The following is a 25,282-nucleotide window of genomic DNA, read 5'->3' as shown; positions in this document are numbered from 1 at the left end:
TGTTTTGGGGTAGTTTTGGGTGTTTTTGGGTAAATCGTCGTACCGAAAATTTGTTTTCCATGGCCTATTGCTATTTTTAGAAAGTCTTTTGACGAGACGAAAGCACTTTTCACCTGTTCACAACACAATCCATGTTGCCTCGATAACAAAAGCTTATCACAGCCTATGAATTGTTGTAAGATCAAGACGCCTAACCAAACATAAAAGCAGCGGGATGATGACTGGCTGTCACAGGATCCAATTATAAAAAGGTTTGCCATATATCCAGAGACATATATCTATATGAATTACAGACGTTTCGCCCCAATGTCACAATGTCCCATGCCACAATATCCCAATTTTTTTTCCTAATGTCCCAAATTTCTGTCACAATGTCCCAAGGAGGGTGTCACAATGTCCCAAATTATTTGGGACATTGTGCCTGTCATTACCACAATGTCCCAAAATACCTTACCACAATGTCCCAAAAATATTTCTCATGTATATTGCACGTAACTACATCTATTACTACGATAATATTGGTAACACCATGGACATATGACTTTGAAAACTGGTTTTCTAAGGCATTTAATTTTTTTATCGGATGGATTTAAGATGTCATATTTCGTTTTGATGTTATCTGTTTATGGTTCTGAATATATAAAAAAGAGACATGATATATATACGTTCCAATATATAAATCCCGATGTACTTAATAAAATATAAAAAGAAACATGATATATACGTTCCGATATATATGCCCCGTTGAACTTAAGAATATATAAAAAGAAACATGATATATATATACGTTCCGATATATATAAATCCCGATGTACTTAATAAAATATAAAAGAAACATGATATATATACGTTCCGATATTCACTCTCACAACTTTCCATCTATTTAAAACATAAGAAATATTTTTGGGACATTGTGGTAACATTTGGGACATTGTGGCAAGGTATTTTGGGACATTGTGGTAATGACAGGCACAATGTCCCAAATAATTTGGGACATTGTGACACCCTCCTTGGGATATTGTGACAGAAATTTGGGACATTAGGAAAAAAAATTGGGACATTGTGGCATGGGACATTGTGACATTGGGGCGAAACGTCTGGCACCCATCTATATAGACATCTATATGTCTCTGCCATATCTGCTTGTTTTGAAAAAGAAAGTACAATGTAGGAAAGGCATAATTGCGCTTGTAACAGGATAAATAACGGACGAATTTATTTAAACCATCTCTAAATTCACACCAAAAATATACATAACGTATTAAATGAAATATAATTACTGTTCACTTCTTGTAATTAGGTTCCTAACGTTACTCCACAGGCATAGACTCCTCTGTAAATACATGATTACACCCATTATATAATCCATATATACATCCAAATTAATTTCAAAATCTTAAATGGTTGTTGCCTCAATAACCAAATCAGGTAGACTGTTTGGGGCTGTTCCATATGTAGCCCTTGGATCACAACTTGACACTAGGATAGGATTGGGTTCATTAAATCCTCAAAGAAACCTACAATACATAATACCTGGACATGATACATTGATAGGAACATGCGAAACGTCAACGGTACAAACATTGTACAGGTATATGTAACAGAACTGAACTGGATCGATCATCGGCGACCAGCTGGTAGCTCAACTGGTAGAGCATCTGGCTAGTGTTCGGAGGTCCTGGGTTCGAACCCTGGTCTGGTTGTGCATTTTCCCACTCCTCTTACATTATATAATGTGCAGGGTATGGGATGAAAAGTCTATGCAACTCATTCAATCAAACCTCTCTCATATTATAACATTTAAATTCAAACCCCTGTGCACATACACATAATCGGCACACACACGCAACCAAGTTGTATTTCAGGTAAAATGGAATTACCCAAATTTTAACCCTAACCATAAGGCTACAGAGGTCAAATTTGCTTTAACCTATATGCAAGATCACATATATTTGTTGAAAGGCACAGGAAAGTAGGAAGGAAATAGTTTAACCGTTAATATTCACACTATAACTGTTTGGTGGTCGTCGGACTGAGGTTAATGGTTCAAGGCCGCACTTGACTACATTAAGAAATACTGAGAGACAGGATATTTCATGAACCGCAGCAGGGCAGATTTTTTTGTTGAGAAGGGAAGTAGGGGTATAATCTATGTGAGCCCCCACTTCGCTTTTTACCTCGGGCACTATACGAAATGGAATTTGTCCAAAATTCTTCTGGACCTAAGCATTCATAGGGGAGGTAGAAAAAATTTTGCATATTAGGTAATTACGGTATATATGGGCAGGCCCCAATAGGGAAAATAAATATATCATAAGCAAGTCCTTTAAATTAGTATTGTCATATTTGACCCTGAAGCATCCTTAGGCAAAGTGGAACTAAACTGTGCCCTCATCCCCCCAAGGGTCTGAAAATCATCCTTCTGTAGGAATGAAAAGATTTGGTCTGAAGCATCCTACAATGAAGGGAACCAATTTTGTATAAATGGTTGGTCTGTCCCTACAGCTTGAGGGGGACCAAATAGGGAAAATATAGCAATTTCTTTGAAATCCGTATTCTTCCTTAGAAATGATGAATGACAGCAATATCCAGATGAGTGATACAGGCCCTCTGGCAGGCAGGTCCTAAAACTTAAGCTATCCGCAAGCTCGCAAGATCATGGTTGCAAGCTTGTGAGTCCTTCTGCAAGCTTGCGAGTACTTCTGCAAGCTTGCGAGTCCTTCTGCAAGCTTGCGAGTCCTTCTGCAAGCTTGCAAGTCCTTCTGCAAGCTCGCAAGATCATGGTTGCAAGCTTGCGAGTACTTCTGCAAGCTTGCGAGTCCTTCTGCAAGCTTGCGAGTTCATCTGCAAGCTTGCAAGCCTTTCTGCAAGCTTGCGAGTCATTCTGCAAGCTTGCAGGAGGGTTCTCTTTTTGCAAGCTTGCAAGCCTTCAGTCCTTTACAATATTCTGCATGTTGTGGACTTAGAAACTTTTCTACTCTGATGTTACATGTGAGATGTGAAAATCTTCTAAGTCACAGCAGCATGGATTTTCTATTTCAAAATCTGTAACTTTTAGTATTTCATATCAGATTATCTAAAGGTGAATATGAGTTTCTTCAGAGTTAAAACACCTCTTTTTGAATCAAAATTGAATGATGATTTTAGTAATCAATCATTACTGTTTAAATTGCAATTCATGTTTGTAAAACTTCAATAATAATCATGACATTCATATCTTTTCAAATTTAGATATCCAACCAATTTATAATAATGCTTAAAGTATTGCTTCATTTATATATTTTACACATGTATTTATAAAATCCTGTTTATTAAAGTTATCAGTGAATATATTATGATATATTTTTGTTAGTATAATCAGTTGTTTCTAGGAGTGATATTCATTCTAAGGGTAACCTGCAAATTATGTGAATTGAATTTCCATCAGTGCAAATTTCAGCAAAATATATGTTGAAGCCTTTAATTATCAAAAACCTTTCCAACACCAATATGTGTAAACAAACAAAAGGAGAGCATATGTTATCAGTATACTGGCCCAGCTTGACCAAGGTAATATGATATCAGTTCAAGCTGATGAGTACAGGAAGTCAATGGCAGTCAGACTCCAGACACCATGGGGCCAACCCTGGGGTATAAGGTTCATTTCTAACTGACTGTATTGTGACTTATTTGATGATTTATTTCAGTAATAAATACATAAAATGAAACAATATTGTAAAAGTAACTTCAATGCAATTTTATAGTATTTTAAAAAGCATCTGTTGAACTCACAAATCTTCATTTTTATTAAGTCTGTATGAATGAAAAACCTTTCCTGTGCCCCAACTTAAGATTGACCAATGTAAAACAAGGTCCCCACTTTGAATTGAGTTTCCTGTGGCTGCATGTGGACATTTTGCATCTCTGTGAATCAGTATAAATTGTCCTATCAATCACTTCTGGAAATAGAATCAACTTCTGTCATTCTGGACAGGGTAAGGATATGTGCAACCTATCTACATCTGCATGTTGAAAGTTCTGTAAATAAGTTACATAAACAAACAGAAGATGGACTCAGTGAAGTGATCCAGATGAAGATTTCCAAGGGTCAACAATAAATGGTGAGTGGTGAGATTTATGATAACATACGGATAATGTTTCAATTGATATAAGAATAATTTACTGATCTAAAATAAACATTATTCTATAATCTTTGGAAATTTTGGGTGAAAAAAAATACAGAGCTATAACACTAGCACATCTAACAAAAACAAAAACTTCTTGTATATTTTATCTTTTACAACAGAAAAGCCTAGGAAAGTTGAACATTATATATGAGAAATGTGTATTTTTACATTCATTTCTTGTGTTTTAGATATGTTGCAATTATTGCACAAAAATAGTTTTAAGACAAACTGACAATAAAACCTGTATATAAAGCTAACCATGCTTCTGTTTATAAGACAGCACTTCTAGATCTAGGCATCATACAAAATTTTACTCTATGGATAGTCAACTTGTGATATATATGCCTAAACTTGGAAGGTCACATATTTGATTCTCTATCATGAAATATCTAGAGTGGTCACATTAGAAAAATTGTAATTAAGCCAGATTTAGTTGTTGACATTTAAAGATGTCTTCAAATATCTAATATAGTTGTTTTGGCTTACAAAGAATAACATCAATTGATCAATATTCTATGTAATATTGCTTTGTTTTATTTTTTTGTAGCACAAATGCAAAAAGATACAGTGAGCTCTGAAGTGGACGGAAATGACAGGAAGAGTTAAAAGATATTGTAACTGTACTGAAAAAAGAACTGGTATTATCAACATATGATGAATATTCTACCGAATGCCAACAAAAACTATAAGCCATTATTGCAGTGACAACAGAGATTAACAATGATAAGAAAAACATTCATGAACTAGAAATTAAATAACCTTTGAGGTATTGTTATGAAAGTGTGCATTAATGATTTAGTTTAAAAGAATATGGAATGAAATATAGATGTTTGTATATAAAGTTTGTATCTATAAGGTGTTTTGTTGTAACAGCATACCGTACTGCTCTGAATGATAGAAATACAGACTTTAACATTAATTTGATGTTTTTGCTTTATTTTTGCTGCATTAAATTTATTTTTACCTCAGAGCTAGACTATTTAGCTTGCGGCAAGCTTGCATAAAGTGGCTTACCGCAAGCTTGCAGAAACTAGCTCGCCGCAAGCTTGCATAAACAAGCTCGTCGCAAGCTTGCAGAAACAAGCTCGCCCCAAGCTTGCAGAAACTAGCTCGCCGCAAGCTTGCAGAAACAAGCTCGCCGCAAGCTTGCAGAAACTAGCTCGCCGCAAGCTTGCAGAAACAAGCTCACCGCAAGCTTGCAGAAACTAGCTCGCCGCAAGCTTGCCGCGATGTTTCAAATACTAGCTTGCTGCAAGGTTCCAATTCCTAGCTCGCAGATTAAGCTTGCGGCAAGCTTGCAATAATAGTGAATCGCAAGCTTGCCATTTCTGTTTGGGAATTATGCCATACCGTGGCGTCCGTCGTCTGTCCGTCCGTCCGTCCGTCCGTCCGTCCGTCCGTCAACAATTGACTTATTTGACTTCTTCTTCATAACCGCTAATCAGAATTTGAACAAATTTGGTCAGAAGCATCCCTATGGGTAGGGGACTCAAAATTGTACAAATGATGGAGCTGACCCCCTGGGGGCCTCTGGGGTGGGGCCAAAAGGGGTCAATTTGACTATATTGATATAAACGACTTCTTCTCTGAAACCAAGCAATGGCTATCGCTCATATTTGCCAGGTAGCGTCACTATGGGGTGGGGATTCAAAATTGTACAAATGAAGGGGCTGACCCCCCAGGGGCCTGAGGGGCGGGGCCAAATGTGGTCAATTTGGCTATATTGATATAAATGACTTCTTCTCTGAAACCAAGCAATGGCTATTGCTCATATTTGCCTGGTAGCATCATTATTGAGTGGAGATTCAAAATTGTACAAATGATGGGGCTGACCCCCCAGGGGCCTGAGGGGTGGGGCCGAATGTGGTCAATTTGGCTATATTGATATAAACGACTTCTTTTCTGAAACCAAGCAGTGGCTATTGCTCATATTTGCCTGGTAGCATCATTATCGGGTGGAGATTCAAAATTGTACAAATAATGGGGCTGACCCCCCAGGGGCTTGAGGGGCGGGGCCAAATGTGGTCAATTTGGCTATATTGATATAAACAACTTCTTCTCTGAAACCAAGCAGTGGCTATCGCTCATATTTGCCTGGTAGCATCATTATGGGGTGGGGATTCAAAATTGTACAATTGATGGGGCTGACCCCCCAGAGGCCTGAGGGGTGGGGCCAAATGTCGTCAATCGGGCTATATTCATATAAATGACTTCTTCTCTGGAACCAAGCAATGGATATCTCATATTTTACTGGTAGCATCACCTTGGGGTAGGAATTTGAAATTGTACAAATGATGTGGCCGACCCCCCTGTGGGCTGAGGGGCGGGGCCAAAAGGGGTCAGTTTTGCAAAATTGAAATAAACGACTTCTGCTCTGAAACTGAGCAATGGATTTCGCTCATATTTCCCGGGTAGCATCCCTATGGGTTGGGGATTCAAAATTGTACAAATGGTGGGGCTGCCCCCCCCCCTCCCCCCCCCCGGGGCTTGAGAGGCGGGGCAAAAATTGGTCAATTTGTTTAAACAACTTCCTCTTTGAAACTAAGCAATGGATATTACTCACATTTGCATGGTAGCATGGTTACGGGGTGGGGATTCAAAATTGTAAAAATGTTGGGGTTGACCCGGGCCGCCAGGGGGCTTAGGGGTGGGGCCAAAAGGGGTCAATATGGCTAAATTGATTTAAACAACTTATTCTCTGAAACTAAGCAATGGTTTGACTGGTAGCATCCTATTAGGGTAGGGATTCAAAATTGCATAAAGGAAGGAGCTGACCCCCAAGGGGGTAGAGGTCAGGGTCAAAAGGGGTCAACAATTGGTCTAAACAAGTTCTTCTCTGAAACTAAGCAATGGATATCACTCGCATTTGTTTGGTAACATCCCTCTGAGGTCGCAGATTAATGCACTTTTTTGAATTTTCAGTATTGAAATAAAACCAATGTACATGTACAAAATGTACCCATATAAATGCTTATGATATATATTGACATAGCAATACCAGCGACAAATATACTTCAGCATCATTCTTGTTTCATATCTCCTGAAACCAGGTGAGCGATACAGGTCCTCTGGGCCTCTTGTATAGGAGTAGATTAAGTTCAGTGAATATACAGGAGACTAAGATGAAACACATTAATATAGGATACATTTTTGTTGTGTATAGAAGTCCAGTTGACAACGATTTATGAGTCCATTTATAAATCAGGGGACATTTTATGTGGCTCTACCTATAATGACCAGATAAATATTATGAACAACAAAAAGGAAAGATAAACAGATATGGTATAGAGTTCAGTATGGTTGTGGTGTCTAGGAAGTTGATTCGATTGGGAGTCTATCTCATGCGTGAATTTGATGGTAGGGTTGAATTTGTTTAGACTTTCCATGAAGGTCTCGAGGTCCTTGTGGGAAAAGGTCCATATTATGAATACATCGTCGATATGACGCCACCTGTTGTTCATAATATTTATCTTGTCACTATAGATAGATCCGCATTAAAATCTGTCATCATTTCCTCAATATTTACATTCTGTGTTGCATTTGTCTATATGTCGTTAGTAAACCAAATTGTATTCATGAGACTGTATACTACAATTTACAGTGATACGGTCAGTGTAGGAATACAGCTCCAGGTATTGTAGTACTTGTTGGTTAAACAATGGCCGCCAGTTGCTTTCGGTCTAGAGAGCTTGAATGCTAGCATTCATTTACAGAAGCCACAATGAACAAAATAAGCAACGTCACAAGTTATGAGAGTATTATTTTATAATTAGAAAAATGAAGACAACACGAAATAACTATAAGTGTCACTTTACGAAATATGATCAAATTGTCAATGTCGTCACACTCACAGGGGCTCGTTTCGAATTTTCAGAAATGCAAGACACGACAACAATAAAAGTAAAGTATTTATAAAAAACAAATCTTGTATAAATATCGGGAGTATCGGCATGGTTTCCGGTTGTGTATGTAGGCCTACTGGATTTTAGTTGTGTGGTTATTGTGACAGGTGGATTTTTACTGATTGTTAATAGTTTGGTGTAAGATCAGGGACCCCACATTTTATTTTTGAAATGTGGCAACGAGATACACGATTTATTGGTAAAGGGAGGTAACTCTGTTTCTGTTTGATTCCGGAATATCCGTACCGGGTTCCGGACTGGTCCTTGTTCTCTGCATTAAAATGGTGACAATCAAAAGACTCATGTCTGTTCTCCTTGCATTATAGGTAAGTTTTGGTTGAAATATTGTTTAACAACATGTACATTGCTGATATTATGGTTCCCAAATGTATGATGCAGCAATATGAGCAGTGTCGGATGTGAATATGGTTGCAAAAGTAGTATTTTGTCAATCGAAGCGGTAAGCTGGTTGTTTTCTGCAGACGACATGGTCGCGCCATTCGTCATACATGACAAATTGTTTATAAAACATTTATTTTCATACTTTTTGACTGAAGGTCTTGGGTTAATCAATAGAATTATGTTATTGTAGCATATTCTGTACTAGGAACTTTCATGTCAATTATTTTTGTTGCATTTTATTTGAATCTGAAATGGCATAGTTTGACTCTTAGAAGTATGCCGCGGTATGACGTCACAATATGGCTGCGCCCATATGTTTACACTTGGCAACACGTGTATATATTTACATTACTAGTATTTTGAAATAGAATTGGTTTAGAGTTTGGCTGTTCAATTGTCGAGATTATTCATGTTTAGTTTTACTACAAAACCAAATGTCAAGGTTTCTTTTAATGATATTTTGAAACTTGAAACAGACTTCAAAATTATTAATTATGTTAATCTGATCATAATAATTTTGTAATAGCTAGTTATAGAATTCCCTGTTATTGTTTAGAGGTAGAATATTTTTGACTAGATAAAATAGCAGGATAAAGTAATTCTAAGTATTGTGTCTCTTAATAATTAGTATTCCTGAATTATGTAATGTTTATACTGACTTTGGGTTAGGATTGGGGAGGAACGATTTACCCAAAAACACCCAAAAACACCCCAAAACACCCAAAAACTACCCAAAAACACCTTAAAACATCTCTCAACATCAACACATTATATGAAAACATCATTAGAAATTGATATGTATATGTTAACATATCAAATACAGCTATTGATACCTTCTTTTGTTGACTTATCGGCGAGTAGGGTTTTGACGGCGAGGGAGATAACTCTTACAAACAGTCATACAAAACCAACCACGTGGAAATAAGAAAGAACTATACGTATCAAGTTGATATCATCTTTATTAAGTACATAATATGCCACAACTGAACTTGAACCGGTAATATACATAAGTAACTAGTGTAATTAAAAGAGGAAATTGATTAAAAATAAATAATGAGTTGAAAAATACAAAATCTCATTACATAACCTTTTCAACATATATAAAAGTCATAAAACTAGGTTAAAAACAAAATTAGATCAAATATATTTACTTATTAAAAAACTTCATTGATATTGAACAACTTCGATAAAATTGATAAATACAGACAATATTAGAAAGTAGATATCGGTCTAGATCACCATAGAGTATGGCTCCAACACACGGAAACTGAGACCGATAATCTACATAAATAATTTAATGTTTGAATAAAAAGAGTACATTGATTATTGTGAAATAACTCTTAAATTGACAATATAAAATTTCATTATATATAATAGTTTCAACATACATAAAAGTCATAAAACTAGGTTAAAAACTGAATTAAGATCAAATCTATTTACACATTAAAAAACTACATTCATGATGAATAACTTGGTTGAAAATTTATAAAGAAATACACGACCAACTTTCCGGACACATACGTACAATTTTAACACAAAACATAAAATTAAATTTTATTTTCAAATATTATAAGCCAGGCTGTTCTCTATATATCATATCAATGATTTAGTATCATTACATTATAAAGAAATGATATCTTATAAACATATCAGATATCTTATATGATCAATAATATATGCTATAAATAATAAATGTATAGTCAAGTAATTATCAAAACCAAAGATACATTTGAATAATATATCATTTTGCCCTCTACTTCTCTTCTCGATATCCACAAAACCACTTTTGAATAGCCTGATCATTTAGCTTTTGTTTAACAATATACATGTATTTCAGTTTTTGCCGATCTTAACTTGAATTTTTTCAAAATACCATACATAACCACTTTAAATGAAATACATCCATTTTGTCATATAATTTACTTGATAATTCATTATCTGTAGTTAATTAGTGCCAAAATAAAAATTATATTTACTAATGAGAAACGTCCTGATTCCCCGTATACCATATCATTTGGGATACCTCTTCATGTATTAGTATGTTTTTTTTTTATAAACATGAAATGACTGTCTCTAGGCAAGTAATACTTTCAAATCCCCAGAAAAAGGAGGTACGTGAATAACCATTGACACAAAATCGGGCCATATTACCGGGCAAGAGACCGCACCGCTGATGAGTCGGCGTCTCGTCACGGTGTCTTTTCACATGTGAACAGAACATTACCTGAATATTAATAAGAAACTAGCTACAAATTACAATATCTATTTTATTTTAGTATGCAAAAGTTTTCATAAAGTACAGATATAGATATTATAGATATAGATACAGATAAAGAATATAGATAGAGATCTATAGATATAGATAGAGATCTATAGATACAGATAGAGATCTATAGATACAGATATAGATATACAGATACAGATACAGATATAGAATATAGATATAGATATAGAAGGTAGCAAGATATGTATTTGATACCAACAAAGTCAGAGTGCAATAGCATATAGACACGTCACAATGTCAATCTTCATTTATTGTTTTGTGTTTTCTCAGTATGTCTGCACAATCAACGGACATGTATATACATATATGCTTCATCGAACAGCATATCCATGAGAAAACACATCAAATTCAATCATAGTAATAATTCAATCGTTAATAAGGTAAATGAAAAAAAAATGTCTGGAAGATAAATGTGTGTGAATCGACAAACTACGCTAGATAATTGTCTTGCCGGTTTTATTGTATGACTGTTTGTAAGAGTTATCTCCCTCGCCGTCAAAACCCTACTCTCCGATAAGTCAACAAAAGAAGGTATCAATAGCTGTATTTGATATGTTAACATATACATATCAATTTCTAATGATGTTTTCATTTAATGTGTTGATGTTGTGAGATGTTTTAAGGTGTTTTTGGGTAGTTTTTGGATGTTTTTGGGTGTTTTTGGGTAGTTTTTGGGTGTTTTTGGGTAAATCGTTCTGCCATAGGATTGAATATTACTTGGGAAATTGTCTATGACAATTTATAGTTCATGGTAATGACTTTCTTTTAGGTAAAGATAATCACTTCCCTTGTTGCACCAATAAGAAATGAGATGTTGTGGATTCAGGTATTTTTATCCTAGTGTATAAGAAATGTGTTGTTTGGTTTTGTATTGTATACTCGAGATAAACAATATTGTAATAGTTCCAATACATTAGAAGGCTGTTGTGAGCTATTGCGTTTTCGGGTTTATAACTGTTTTACTAATGATGGTCTGCCATTTCGGTGTGAACTGTCAGTATTCAATTCTAGTCAATTATTGATACTCGCCAATTGTTGTTTATTTGACATTGTCTGGTAGATTATCTATCTAGACGTGTGTTCTTGTAATATTGTACCAATTTGAGATTAAGGCATTCAGTAGTATTACTGTCTAGTAGCTACAAAGTATATCGGTTATGATGGCATGGAAGTTTGGATTAAGTACTGAATATGACGTATTTTACATCACGACAATTAATTGTTATAAAATGTATTAGCCATACCTGCCAAGTCTCTGAAGTATAGTTACAATATCAATGTTCTTTTAATTGCCCGGTTATATAGTTAAGCTTTTAGTAACAAATGTTGAGTTTAATTGGTTCATTACTAGTTCAAGAATGTAATTGTTATAATCTTGTTAATTTACTAGTCCATGTATCATCCGTACCGGGTTCCGGACTGGTCCTTGTTCTCTGCATTAAAATGGTGACAATCAAAAGACTCATGTCTGTTCTCCTTGCATTATAGGCCTATAGGCAAAAGACCATACGCCACAAGATCCACCGGTAACATTATTCACTGATGTCAAAGGCCTACCTTACAAAATCGAGCCCCTGTGAAGTTGAAAATCGTCTGCTAAGTTAGCGACACTGAGTTGACCGGTTAGACTGGAATCTGTTTCGAACGAAATATCCTTGGATTCATTTTCCCCTACTGTCAAGACGACTCTCATTTAGAATTTAAGAGCTGATACTCTTCTTAAAATAACGTAAATCCAGTCAATAGAAACATAAGTGTTTCCGAGGAATCGATTCTGTCCTGGGCGATGCCCGTTCAACGTCGCATCACTTCTAAATGTTAACTGTATATCATTGCGCAGAAAAAAACGGTTTCGATTTTAAACAATCAGAAATTATGCAATTGTAAACAATTTGACGATACCTACAAACGTCTATGAAATAAAAAATAAAGCCAAATTTGTACAAAAACGATCGTGTGCTTGCTATTAATAACGTCATCAGGGACTATATTGTTCCTTCTGGAAGTTTCGGCTGTTCTGGTATTTGAACTTGATGACGTCAGTGATAGGGTAAGCGGCAAATTTAAACGCGTCATAACCTACAGTAAATAAAAAAATCTTTATGAATGTAAATATAAGCATTGAACTGTTACCAAATGGTAGTATACAGTCGATATGAATACAATTTGGGTGACAGATAAATATTTCATGTCGCCCTAACGGGTGACATTCTATTTATCTGTCACCCAAATTGTATTCATATCGACTGTATACTACCATTTGGTAACAGTTCAATGCTTAATTAAAATTCCTCTGTAGCTCAGTAATTAACCAGAACTCACTTTAACATAGGAACTACAAATGGGCAAAACACTTGCTGATTGGCTGATTTAGTTGTGCGAGTCCTAAACACACTTTCGGAAAACCCAGAAATTTAAAATCCAGAACCAATTTATTTATTTTAGTTTTAACAAATGTGAAGCCTGTATGTACTAACTTCATAATGAATATACCAATTATAGTGTACATTTATTTTTTCATTTTTTAATGCAGAAAAAACAACAACACCCATGGTCACCCAGACTTTCTGTGGTGTTCTACCTTACACTTAGATGTTTAGTTATAACTGTTTTGATTATGGAGCTTTAATTCAGACAGTAGTTCTCAGAACTCTTGTATTACTGTACATGGTCAGTCCTTGAATTTTAGAATATGACGCCCTACTGAAATCATATTTGGTATGAATAATCTATCAATTGCCTTTATTCTGGTATTCAAATTTGTGTTGACCTTTAGATAAAATGAACTAATTTATAATTGATGTTTCATTTCAGTTTTGTTTCCATCTTTAGCAAAATATGGCAAGCAAGCAATCCAATGATAATGGAGCAAGGCCCAAAACTAATTTCAAGTCAAATATCCAAAATCAAGAATGTTCTAAAATGGAAACTGAAAAGAAAGAAAGGTTGGAAAATAATCAAGGACAAGATAAACATGTCAGACTAGGGACTGATTTAGACAATGATTCTGTACCATATGCTCCACAAGACACCTCATTACCAGGCCCTACTGGAGAAACAGACTCTGAGTCAGACCTTTTACTAGTAGATTTGGTAGTCATATATACCAAGGAGGATTTTGATAAGGTGGATACTGAATTTATTCCATGGTTGAAAAAGATGGCCAGGCAATGTAACATTGATGCTCGGATATATCTGTATGATGATTCAGTTGTTTTAAAAAGAGATAACATATTCAGAAAAGCTGATGATGTGTTGGCAAAATGTATGAAAATATTGGTTTATATCACTGAAAATTTCATGAAGGACAAATCTCTTACTGGCATAGTGGAAGAGCTGATTTGTCTGACAAGGTTCATGGATGATACAGAAATCAATGAGCACATTTCAAAAATATCTCAATTGGCAAACAACATGAATAGAAACCTAGATCTTCTTCATGAATGTGTTCTACGCCAAAAGGAAAATGCTGTCATGCGTGTTCAAACAACAGCTAAAAAAATAAGATTTACAGGTCTGCAAGCAAATAATAATATTATTGAATTTTTTGACTTAGAGAAGAATGCAAGATTGAAAGAGCGGGTTGCAAAGAATGTTATCACGAAAGCATTCATGGACAGGGAAAAGCAAGAATTGGTTGTTAACCATAGGAACAAGTCCTCAATGTCTAATGAAAATCAATGTACTACTTCTGGGAGACATTCATACGCTACTTCTGCAGACGGTCAACATAATATTTCCCACCAAAATCAACATGCTGCACACCTCGAAGGTGGCCATCAGTTGCCTGTAGATACTCAGGTTGTTTCAAATGCAAAAACTAGTACTCCCCTGGAGAAACAACTGAACAATGAAGCAGTTGACATTGTCTGTACCACATCCACATCAACAGGTTTTGAAGTTGCCAGTAACCAGTCAAATCAAATATGGGAAACTAAACAGGTATTGGCCTATTTGTATTATAAGTATTTGTATTATAAGTATTTGTATTATAAGTATTTGTATTGTAAGTGTATTTGTATTATAAGTATTTGTATCTGTTTGTAGGGCTTGCACTGGTTACTATATAATGGGGTCCTTTATAATTAAAAGCAGTCTGGTGACCTTCTGTTTAGTTTTAAGCTCTATAGGGTCTTCCAATGTAAGTTGTGTCCTTTTGTTTTTTTTCTCTACTTCAACGGATGTAGGGACAATTTAAACAAAAAGACTGATCTTCCAGACCTGTCTCTACTTTTTTTTTATGACGAATGAGGATTATCTACAGTATTGAGGGTACATGTAGCTAAAAATAGTGTTTAGAGTGTGACAAGAAAACAACTCAATTGTCACAATGCTTAAAGTTCCACCTAGTCTATAACTATAATAACAGACCTACATTTTTGATGAGGTAGTAAGAAAAATCATATCAACAGAAACTCTTTAAAGTTTCATTGTTTCCCAGAAATAGATAACCCTGGTAAATTGAAAATTTTTGTTAAAATCAAGTTTCTAGCTTTCCCTGAGAAATATGATGTTGTAGCACTGCATGATATTAAATTGATTTTAATCAATAACTATCAATAAACTTAATTTGTCTACATCTTACGCTTGTAGCCAAATCCGAGGCAAGGAAATGAAAGCCAGACAGTAATCGGTGGTGTCGTAACCAGTATTAGCGGAAGTCCAGGTATTTAAATCAGTTACATGTTTCTATTGTTTTGTCTGTAATAACTGAGGACGTACAATTTATTATTACATGTTTTGAAAATTAAACAAAATTTAATGTTTAAGAATTATAGTATATAAGGCATCTAGATCCATCCAGACAAAGACACCTTGGTGTTTTTAAGATGAAAAATTGTCAAGAGAAAAAATGATTTCATTTTCAGCCTCCTCAAACGCTCTGGAGGGGAATATTGCACATTCCAGAAATACTGCTGTGTCTGGATTAAACAACCCAGAGAAAAATCCAGAGACAAAACCTGCTCATTGTTCTCATATAGGGGAAACATCAGAGAATAAAGACATCAAGACTCACGGTGCTGAGGGTGCTCTGCCTCCTGAGGATGTCGGGGATTCTGATGATATAGAAGAAGATCAGTTGGAATCTTCAAAGAACAAATACAAAGAGAACAAGTCAACAGCCTCAAAATTAACAGATTCTGGATATGACTCTGCGACTGGTCAAGAAGAGTTGTCACCAACAGATGAATCCGACAGGTCAGGAAAAGACTCCGGGGAGACGAGTCTAGACAACACTAGTCTAGTGAATGATTCAGGCAATGCGGCATTAAATTCTCAAAAAACTGAGAGCATACTGAGCATTGATGCAAAGGACAGCTTGAACAATGAGAGTAAGGTCCTGGAACACACTGCTGCCAGAAGTGTAATGGCAGGCAATCCTGCCCCGAAAAACTTTGATGGTAGTCATCCTGTTGATTCACTGGATCCTTCTAACCTAAACAATGAAAAACGTTTTGGCAGCCCTCAGGCCCTATTCCATTTGCTAACAGGTGAGTATACCTATTGTACACACTTAATGCTTCACAATGTTTCTGGTACACTTCAGGTTGTAAAGATGTCAACTTGGTGCAGTGGTACATCAGATTTTTATGGCTTAAGACTTGAAAGTGGGTTGATTTTGTGATTGTGGCTTGGTCAGAGGACAAGGGATTGGAAATATCTTGCTTTGAGTTTCCATGTTATACATGGGGGATTTTATATGATGCCTATGTGTTATGGAATTTTTAAGGGAGGTCAATAATTTGATATGCTGTACCTATTCTGCGATCCTTTCGTTAAAAATGCTCACATTTATTTCTATAAAGACAAATTTTGACTTGAGTGATTCATTTTTCTCTGTAGATACAACCATGTAAATTTTATGTGTCTCATAGATAACAATACATACCTGGCAAATAATGTTAATATTTATCTGATTCTTAATCAGCAAAATGTTAATATGCTCATTTAGAGGAGGATAGCTAACATTCACAAAACATGTTCATGCTGGAGTATGCACCCCTGCGAGATGGTATTCATGAGTTCATGAATGTTCATGAATCATTCATGAACTTTCAAGAATACTGTAAGTTTTTTATTCATGAAAAAATGTTCATGAATATTCATCAAATACCTCTCATGAACTCTTTATGAACTTTTATGAATAATTTTACAAATTCATTAAGATTCATGATCGTTCATCATATGTGATTATGAACTATTCATGAACTTTCATGCATAGATGATATTCATTAAAATTCATCAAAATGAATGAAATAGTAAGAACAGCTGATAATGAATTTTGAAGAACTTTAATAAATGAGAATTTTATGTGATTATGAACTATTCATGAATTTTCATGCATTGATGATATTCATTAAAATTCATCAAAATGAATCAAATAGTTATGAATTTTGAAGAATTTTAATGAATGATGATTTGACTTTAAAATTGAACATTTTCTTGAATAAAAAAATACCTTACATTTTAAATTGAATAACAAACTTCATATCTAAAAAGTTTTGAATTTAATTCCATGGTTATAACAATTTTGTTGTTGGCTTAAAGAAGAATAAGGAAACTGTACAGGCTTACTAAACCCCTTTACAATAAGAAAACTTAAAATTTCCCGCCAAATTTTTCCCGCCCAATAACTTCTAGCAGGAGAGTTCCAATACATGGCAGCCATGAGGCTTTTCTAACAGAGATAAATAACATGTTATTTTACAAATGAAGGAAAGTATTTATCTTTCATACCTGGTTCATGATCAATACAAGACTACCAGGAAATGAAATATTCAACTCTGGAAATATGTCAACCTGTTTATAGGTAAGGATGAACTTAAAACCAATCACCATGCATGTGACCTAAATTTACATAGTGCACATAATATTCAAACAGCTTTGGCATTTCTTAAATTGCATTGCCCATTTAACTAAATCAATTTGAATGCAATTTTTAATGGAAGGACTACAAGGATATTGTCAAACATGCATAGTGATACAGTTCATGACAAACTTTGATGAAGGTGACCAGAGACATATATACAGAGAGATTAGTAACATCGCTATTTCCCCGTACACATAGTGGCTCCCTTTATTCGTGACCACTCAAGCATATCCCTTATCGAGAGCGTCCTGTCTCCTATCAAACACACGCGAGCGCAGGTAAATCGGGCTATGCGCATGTGTGTATCGTAGTATTGGAACTTATTCGACATGTTCTGGTTAATCCGCCATTACGTCAGACCAAAACATCGTCATTTTAAATACACACAGAAAGCACATCGTTTTATTTTGGCCACTACAAAAGTTACCACATTAACCAAAAACTATCAAACGTATGGGATATAGTCTTATTGATCATGCATATTGTTGTCATTTATCCGTATTTTCGAAAATCCATTGGGTCCTATTCGACATGTCCAAGTTTGTTATTAAGCCGCCATTACGTCAGACCAAAACATCGTCAATTTTAAACGCACACAAAAAGCACATCGTTTTATCTAGGCCACTACAAAAGTTACCACATTAACCAAAAACTATCATACTTATGGGATATAGTCTTATTGATCATGCACATTGTTGCCATTTATCCGTATTTTCTAAAATCCATTGGGTCCTATTCGACATGTCCAAGTTTGTAAATAGCCGCCATTACGTCCGACCAAAACATCGTCAATTTTAAACGCACACAAAAAGCACATCGTTTTATTTTGGCCACTACAAAAGTTACCACATTAACCAAAAACTATCAAACTTATGGGATATAGTCTTATTGATCATGCATATTGTTGTCATTTATCCGTATTTTCGAAAATCCATTGGGTCCTATTCGACATGTCCAAGTTTGTAATTCAGCCGCCATTACGTCAGACCAAAACATCGTCAATTTTAAACGCACACAAAAAGCACATCGTTTTATTTAGGCCACTACAAAAGTTACCACATTAACCAAAAACTATCATACTTATGGGATATAGTCTTATTGATCATGCACATTGTTGTCATTTATCCGTATTTTCTAATACCATTGGGTCCTATTCGACATGTCCAAGTTTGTAAATAGCCGCCATTACGTCAGACCAAAACATCGTCAATTTTAAACGCACACAAAAAGCACATCGTTTTATTTTGGCCACTACAAAAGTTACCACATTAACCAAAAACTATCAAACTTATGGGATATAGTCTTATTAATTATGCATATTGTTGTCATTTATCCGTATTTTCGAAAATCTATTGGGTCCTATTCGACATGTCCAAGTTTGTAATTAAGCCGCCATTACGTCAGACCAAAACATCGTCAATTTTAAACGCACACAAAAAGCACATTGTTTTATTTAGGCCACTACAAAAGTTACCACATTAACCAAAAACTATCATACTTATGGGATATAGTCTTATTGATCATGCACATTGTTGCCATTTATCCGTATTTTCTAAAATCCATTGGGTCCTATTCGACATGTCCAAGTTTTGTAATTAAGCAGCCATTACGTCCGACCAAAACATCGTCAATTTTAAACGCACACAAAAAGCACATTGTTTTATCTAGTCCACTACAAAAGTTACCACATTAACCAAAAACTATCATACTTATGGAATGTGGTCTTGATTATCATGCACATTGTTGTCATTTATCCGTATTCTCGAAAACTCCATAGGGACTTTTCGAAAATTGGAGATTCCCGCCGATCTTTCCTGCGTTGTGCTTGACTTTCATACTCAAAATACAAACACTTGGACAGCAAATTGTGATATATTTCATATTGATGACACTTCTGCTCTTTGATATTAATAAAATTAAAGCACATAATTGGATCTTGCTGATGATTTCAAATAGAAATTATCGATAATTATGTGTCTGGTTTTCAAGTTTTCTCCAATATGGCGTCTAGTGAAGACTGAACCGAGCGACCGCAAAGGATTGTGGGAAGGTCAGGGGCCACTATGTAAACACAAGGGCAAATAGAGAGCTGCCAATCTCTCTGTATATATGTCTCTGAGGTGACAAAGTGTTATGTTTATATCGACCCCCCATATATTTTATACATACATTACTATTGTAACATGTGAGTGGGTTATGTGCTCTCGTAAGACTTACGATGAATTTTGCACTAAAGATTTTCGTAAGTTCCTTTGTGAAAACCATCATAATCGTAAATTTACACTTACGATCAAAATTACACTTACAAACTTTCGTGAAAAGGTCCCCAGCTCTCCAGTCTCCACACATACAGATACAGGTAGGACTATATAACATACAATACAGCTCTCCAGTCTCCACACATACAGATACAGGTAGGACTATATAACAGTACAGCTCTCCAGTCTCCACACATACAGATACAGGTAGGACTATATAACAGTACAGCTCTCCAGTCTCCACACATACAGATACAGGTAGGACTATATAACCTACAGTACAGCTCCCCAGTCTCCACACATACAGATACAGGTATGACTATATAACAGTACAACTCTCCAGTCTCTACACATACAGATACAGGTAAGACTATATAACATACAGTACAGCTCTCCAGTCTCCACACATACAGATACAGGTAGGACTAATAGACATCTCCAGTTATAGACGTACGCGGACTACGTGCGCGGAGACGGAGACGTACTAGGTAGTTTCTGGGGGTCGTATCAAAATAAAAAGTAAACAAACACGTGGTGTACGTCAGAATAGAATATTTCCACATTACAATACATATAAGTCAATTAACACAAAGTATTAAATGAGGTTTTCCTAAATTACATTAGTAAATGTGTATATCCGAGACACACATACGAATAATTATCACATATACCTGGCTATTACAGTCTTTGGCTATATTATGATACATAATGATTTTCTGAAATAAGAAGTGATAGTGTTTAAAAAAAAAAATAAATAAATAAATTGTCCTCCTTTACGTTATATAGGTAACAAATGTCTTTTATATTTTCTATGTATAAGGAGAATTATGTCAATAAAGTTGACAGTATAATAACAGCAAATTGTCAGAGACATATATAGACTCGGAGCGTGCACGGTAACATAATTGTACTGTAGTGTCTGATCAATCGGTAACTATCACGTGCACTGAACCATATGGATCTACGACAGAACGTTGGTGCCAAGCATGGGTTTTCTTTTACGAAAACAGTTTTTTTCGTCTGTATGCCATAGCTGCACAGATGTCTACAGTTTGTCGAATTTTATAACGTGGGTGGCGCCAAAGTGTCCCTATCGCTCTATACAATTTTACTTCACGTATTACATGTTCAACTATTACTCTATAGGTACTATGGATTTGATTAAATTTCCGGGATAATTGTTGGTGATGTGCAGGTTGCCGGGCTATTTCCGGTCTGGTGTCATCAAAGAGGTACGGACAAAAAATCATTCCTAAAATTAAAATTATTACAACACAGTGCAACATGTTTGGTTAGGTATTTATTATATTATAATTTGAGACACTGCAAATACAAAATGTAGGTATGAAATGTTTATTGCTTTTGTAGGCATTTCTTTGATTATCAATATTTGTAATATATTAGGTCAGAAATTATGTGTAATCAGTAACAATTTGTTCATCCTGGAGAACTTTCCTGAAATTTCAGCTTACTTGATAATATGAAGTTTGAAAAAAATAAATTATGATGTTTAACCACAGACATATAATGCTACTCTGACATTGAACCAAGGACTTTCATTTTCCACACAATTATTCTCCAAATTTCAGAGATAAAATAACAATATATATATACAGTTTCTGTTTTTCAAAAGTACAGATTTATATAAAGTATACCAGCTAAATTTATTAAGAAAGGGGGGGGGGGGGGGCTAATGTCCAGGGTCCAGGGGGGCTTTCGTCCGGAGGGGCTTTTGTCCTAGGGGCTAATGTCCTACACTCGCGTCATCAAAGGGTATCGGTTCGGGAAAAAATCTTGTCACCAAGTAAAGTACATTCAGCAGGAAACGGAAGCAGTTCATAAGGGCCAATGTTTGGTAAAGAATTAAATATTTGGGCATCGTTTTGGTGTCCAAGAAAGCCACTATGTACATATCGCAGTGTATTTGTATTGTCTATGATGATTATAGTGTGCATGCAATGTTATGTCTATGGCCACTATAGTAAAGTTGTTGTGGTTCATTTTGGGGTCTATAGATATGATGTGATGTACCGTCGATGGCAGCCACTGCATCAGGAATTTTCTGCCAGATTCCCCGAGCATCTCTCCACTCTGCTACCGATGGCCACCTGATAGCATTTACGTATGTATTGTGCATGATAGGACACAGTTCATCTAGTTCACACCCGATTGTCGCAGGAGAAACATCAAACAATAATGACAAAACAGCATAACTAGGATAAGACCGAAGCCACAACATGAATAGTATAATTCTATTTCGCGGAGACAAAATATGTCTTTGTCTAGACCTCCTACGCATATGCAAGTCTCCGACGATTTCACATAAGGACTTGGGAGTTTATAAAAAAAAAATGTGTATTTTATTCTTAATCTGTTTAGAATCATCATGTTCGATCTTTTCAAAATTAGCTATATAGTTTAGCTACACCACTATTTACCACGTGGGACTGTTGCGGAGATCGGTTTTTTTTTCGGGGGGTCCTCCGGCTTTCCGTCACCTAAAAAACCTGACATGCCCTTAAACATCTCTTGCTTTTAACCAATCTAATTAAAATTTGAGATGTTAATAAAATTACTATATCCCATTGAGGGTGACATAAGGATGAACTTTTGAATTGACCAATCAAATTGCTAATTCCAGAATCTTAGAGTGAATTTGGTCTGGCGAAATGAATTGCATAGACAATATGAATCATATTTGTTTGTTAAGTCATTCCAAGTGGCATATGCAGTTATCTGCAAGTGTTTACAAAACAACTTAATATGTGTGACATTGTCAAACACAATTTCGTCTTCTTAGTGAAGAAATGTTCATCCTGACATGACTCGTATGGGATGTTTTTAGATGTCCATACGCCGATACGGAGTAGATAATGAACATCGAATTTTCAATAGGCTGCTAATATAATATTAAACACAAGCAAACAAGCTGCTACTGGTTACGCTGCAATAAGAAGAAGTGAAACTTTTTGCTATACAAATATCACATATTACATTGAAATTCAGAATGCGTTTTAATCGTAATAAATCCCTATTAAGTTGGACGTCGAGGAAAGAGTTCTTCACTTTTGATACGACCCCCGAAATCTGCCTAGTACGTCTCCGTCTCCGTGCACGTAGTCCGCGTACATCTATAACTTGAGATGTCTATTAACAGTACAGGACAGCTCTCCAATCTCCACACATACAGATACAGGTAGGACTATATAACATACAGTACAGCTCCCCAGTCTCCACACATACAGATACAGGTAGGACTATATAACATACAGTACAGCTCTCCAGTCTCTTCACATACAGATACAGGTAGGACTATATAACAGTACAGCTCTCCAGTCTCCACACATACAGATACAGGTAGGACTATATAACAGTACAGCTCTCCAGTCTCCACACATACAGATACAGGTAGGACTATATAACAGTACAGCTCTCCAGTCTCCACACATACAGATACAGGTAGGACTATATACTGTACAGCTCTCCAGTCTCCACACAAACAGATACAGGTAGGACTATATAACAGTACAGTACAACTCTCCAGTCTCCACACATACAGATACAGGTAGGACTATATAACAGTACAGTACAACTCTCCAGTCTCCACACATACAGATACAGGTAGGACTATATAACATACAGTACAACTCTCCAGTCTCCACACATACAGATACAGGTAGGACTATATAACATACAGTACAGCTCTCCAGTCTCCACACATACAGATACAGGTAGGACTATATAACATACAATACAGCTCTCCAGTCTACACATACAGATACAGGTAGGACTATATAACTGTACAGCTCTCCAGTCTCCACACATACAGATACAGGTAGGACTATATAACATACAATACAGCTCCCCAGTCTCCACACATACAGATACAGGTAGGACTATATAACAGTACAATACAGCTCTCCAGTCTCCACACATACAGATACAGGTAGGACTATATAACATACAGTACAGCTCTCCAGTCTCCACACATACAGATACAGGTAGGACTATATAACAGTACAATACAGCTCTCCAGTCTCCACACATACAGATACAGGTAGGACTATATAACATACAGTACAGCTCTCCAGTCTCCACACATACAGATACAGGTAGGACTATATAACATACAGTACAGCTCTCCAGTCTCTACACATACAGATACAGGTAGGACTATATAACTGTACAGCTCTCCAGTCTCCACACATACAGATACAGGTAGGACTATATAACAGTACAGCTCTCCAGTCTCCACACATACAGATACAGGTAGGACTTTATAACAGTACAGCTCTCCAGTCTCTACACACACACATACAGGTAGGACTATATAACATACAGTACAGCTCTCCAGTCTCTACACATACAGATACAGGTAGGACTATATAACAGTACAGCTCTCCAGTCTCCACACATACAGATACAGGTAGGACTATATAACATACAGTACAGCTCTCCAGTCTCTACACATACAGATACAGGTAGGACTATATAACTGTACAGCTCTCCAGTCTCCACACATACAGATACAGGTAGGACTATATAACAGTATAGCTCTCCAGTCTCCACACATACAGATACAGGTAGGACTTTATAACAGTACAGCTCTCCAGTCTCTACACACACACATACAGGTAGGACTATATAACATACAGTACAGCTCTCCAGTCTCTACACATACAGATACAGGTAGGACTATATAACAGTACAGCTCTCCAGTCTCCACACATACAGATACAGGTAGGACTATATAACAGTACAGCTCTCCAGTCTCCACATATACAGATACAGGTAGGACTTTATAACAGTACAGCTCTCCAGTCTCCACACATACAAATACAGGTAGGACTATATAACATACAGCACAGCTCCCCAGTCTCCACACATACAGATACAGGTAGGATTATATAACAGTACTGCTCTCCAGTCTCTACACATACAGATACAGGTAGGACTATATAACAGTACAGCTCTCCAGTCTCCACACATACAGATACAGGTAGGACTATATAACATACAGCACAGCTCCCCAGTCTCTACACATACAGATACAGGTAGGACTATATAACAGTACAGCTCTCCAGTCTCCACACATACAGATACAGGTAGGACTATATAACATACAGTACAGCTCTCCAGTCTCCACACATACAGATACAGGTAGGACTATATAACAGTACAGCTCTCCAGTCTCCACACATACAGATACAGGTAGGACTACATTTCTTGTATATAACAGTACAGCTCTCCAGTCTCTACACATACATATACAGGTAGGACTATATAACATACAGTACAGCTCTCCAGTCTCCACACATACAGATACAGGTAGGACTATATAACAATACAACTTAAAACGAAATTAAAACCTTATTCATCAAATGAATGTGAGCTGTGTG

The 25,282-nt window shown here is 36.0% G+C and overlaps 1 protein-coding gene across 7 annotated transcripts in view; it reads left to right on the top strand.

Annotated features, from left to right (window-relative positions):
* The first annotated feature begins 16 nt into the window (after window positions 1-16).
* Window positions 17-25,282, top strand: part of LOC117331722 — a 30,941-nt gene continuing 5,675 nt past the window's right edge. Inside the window, exons 1-5 of one of the 7 annotated variants that reach the window (XR_004533644.1) lie at window positions 13,583-14,696; window positions 15,348-15,420; window positions 15,623-16,246; window positions 21,030-21,115; window positions 21,899-22,005. Coding sequence is in view for 4 of the 7 variants with exons in the window: in XM_033890578.1 (XP_033746469.1) it covers window positions 13,593-14,696; window positions 15,348-15,420; window positions 15,623-16,246; window positions 21,030-21,061 (1,833 nt within the window). In the remaining 3 variants the exon portion in view is untranslated. Of the gene's footprint in view, window positions 252-13,582; window positions 14,697-15,347; window positions 15,421-15,622; window positions 16,247-21,029; window positions 21,178-21,898; window positions 22,335-25,282 lie in introns of those variants that run through there. The other 6 variants (XR_004533643.1, XM_033890577.1, XR_004533645.1 and 3 more) reach the window with 6 other exon arrangements.

Source organism: Pecten maximus, chromosome 7 (assembly GCF_902652985.1).
Source record: "Pecten maximus chromosome 7, xPecMax1.1, whole genome shotgun sequence".
Lineage (NCBI taxonomy): Eukaryota > Metazoa > Mollusca > Bivalvia > Pectinida > Pectinidae > Pecten > Pecten maximus.
Note: the sequence above shows the minus strand (reverse complement) of the source record. Positions and strands in the feature narration are given on the sequence as shown.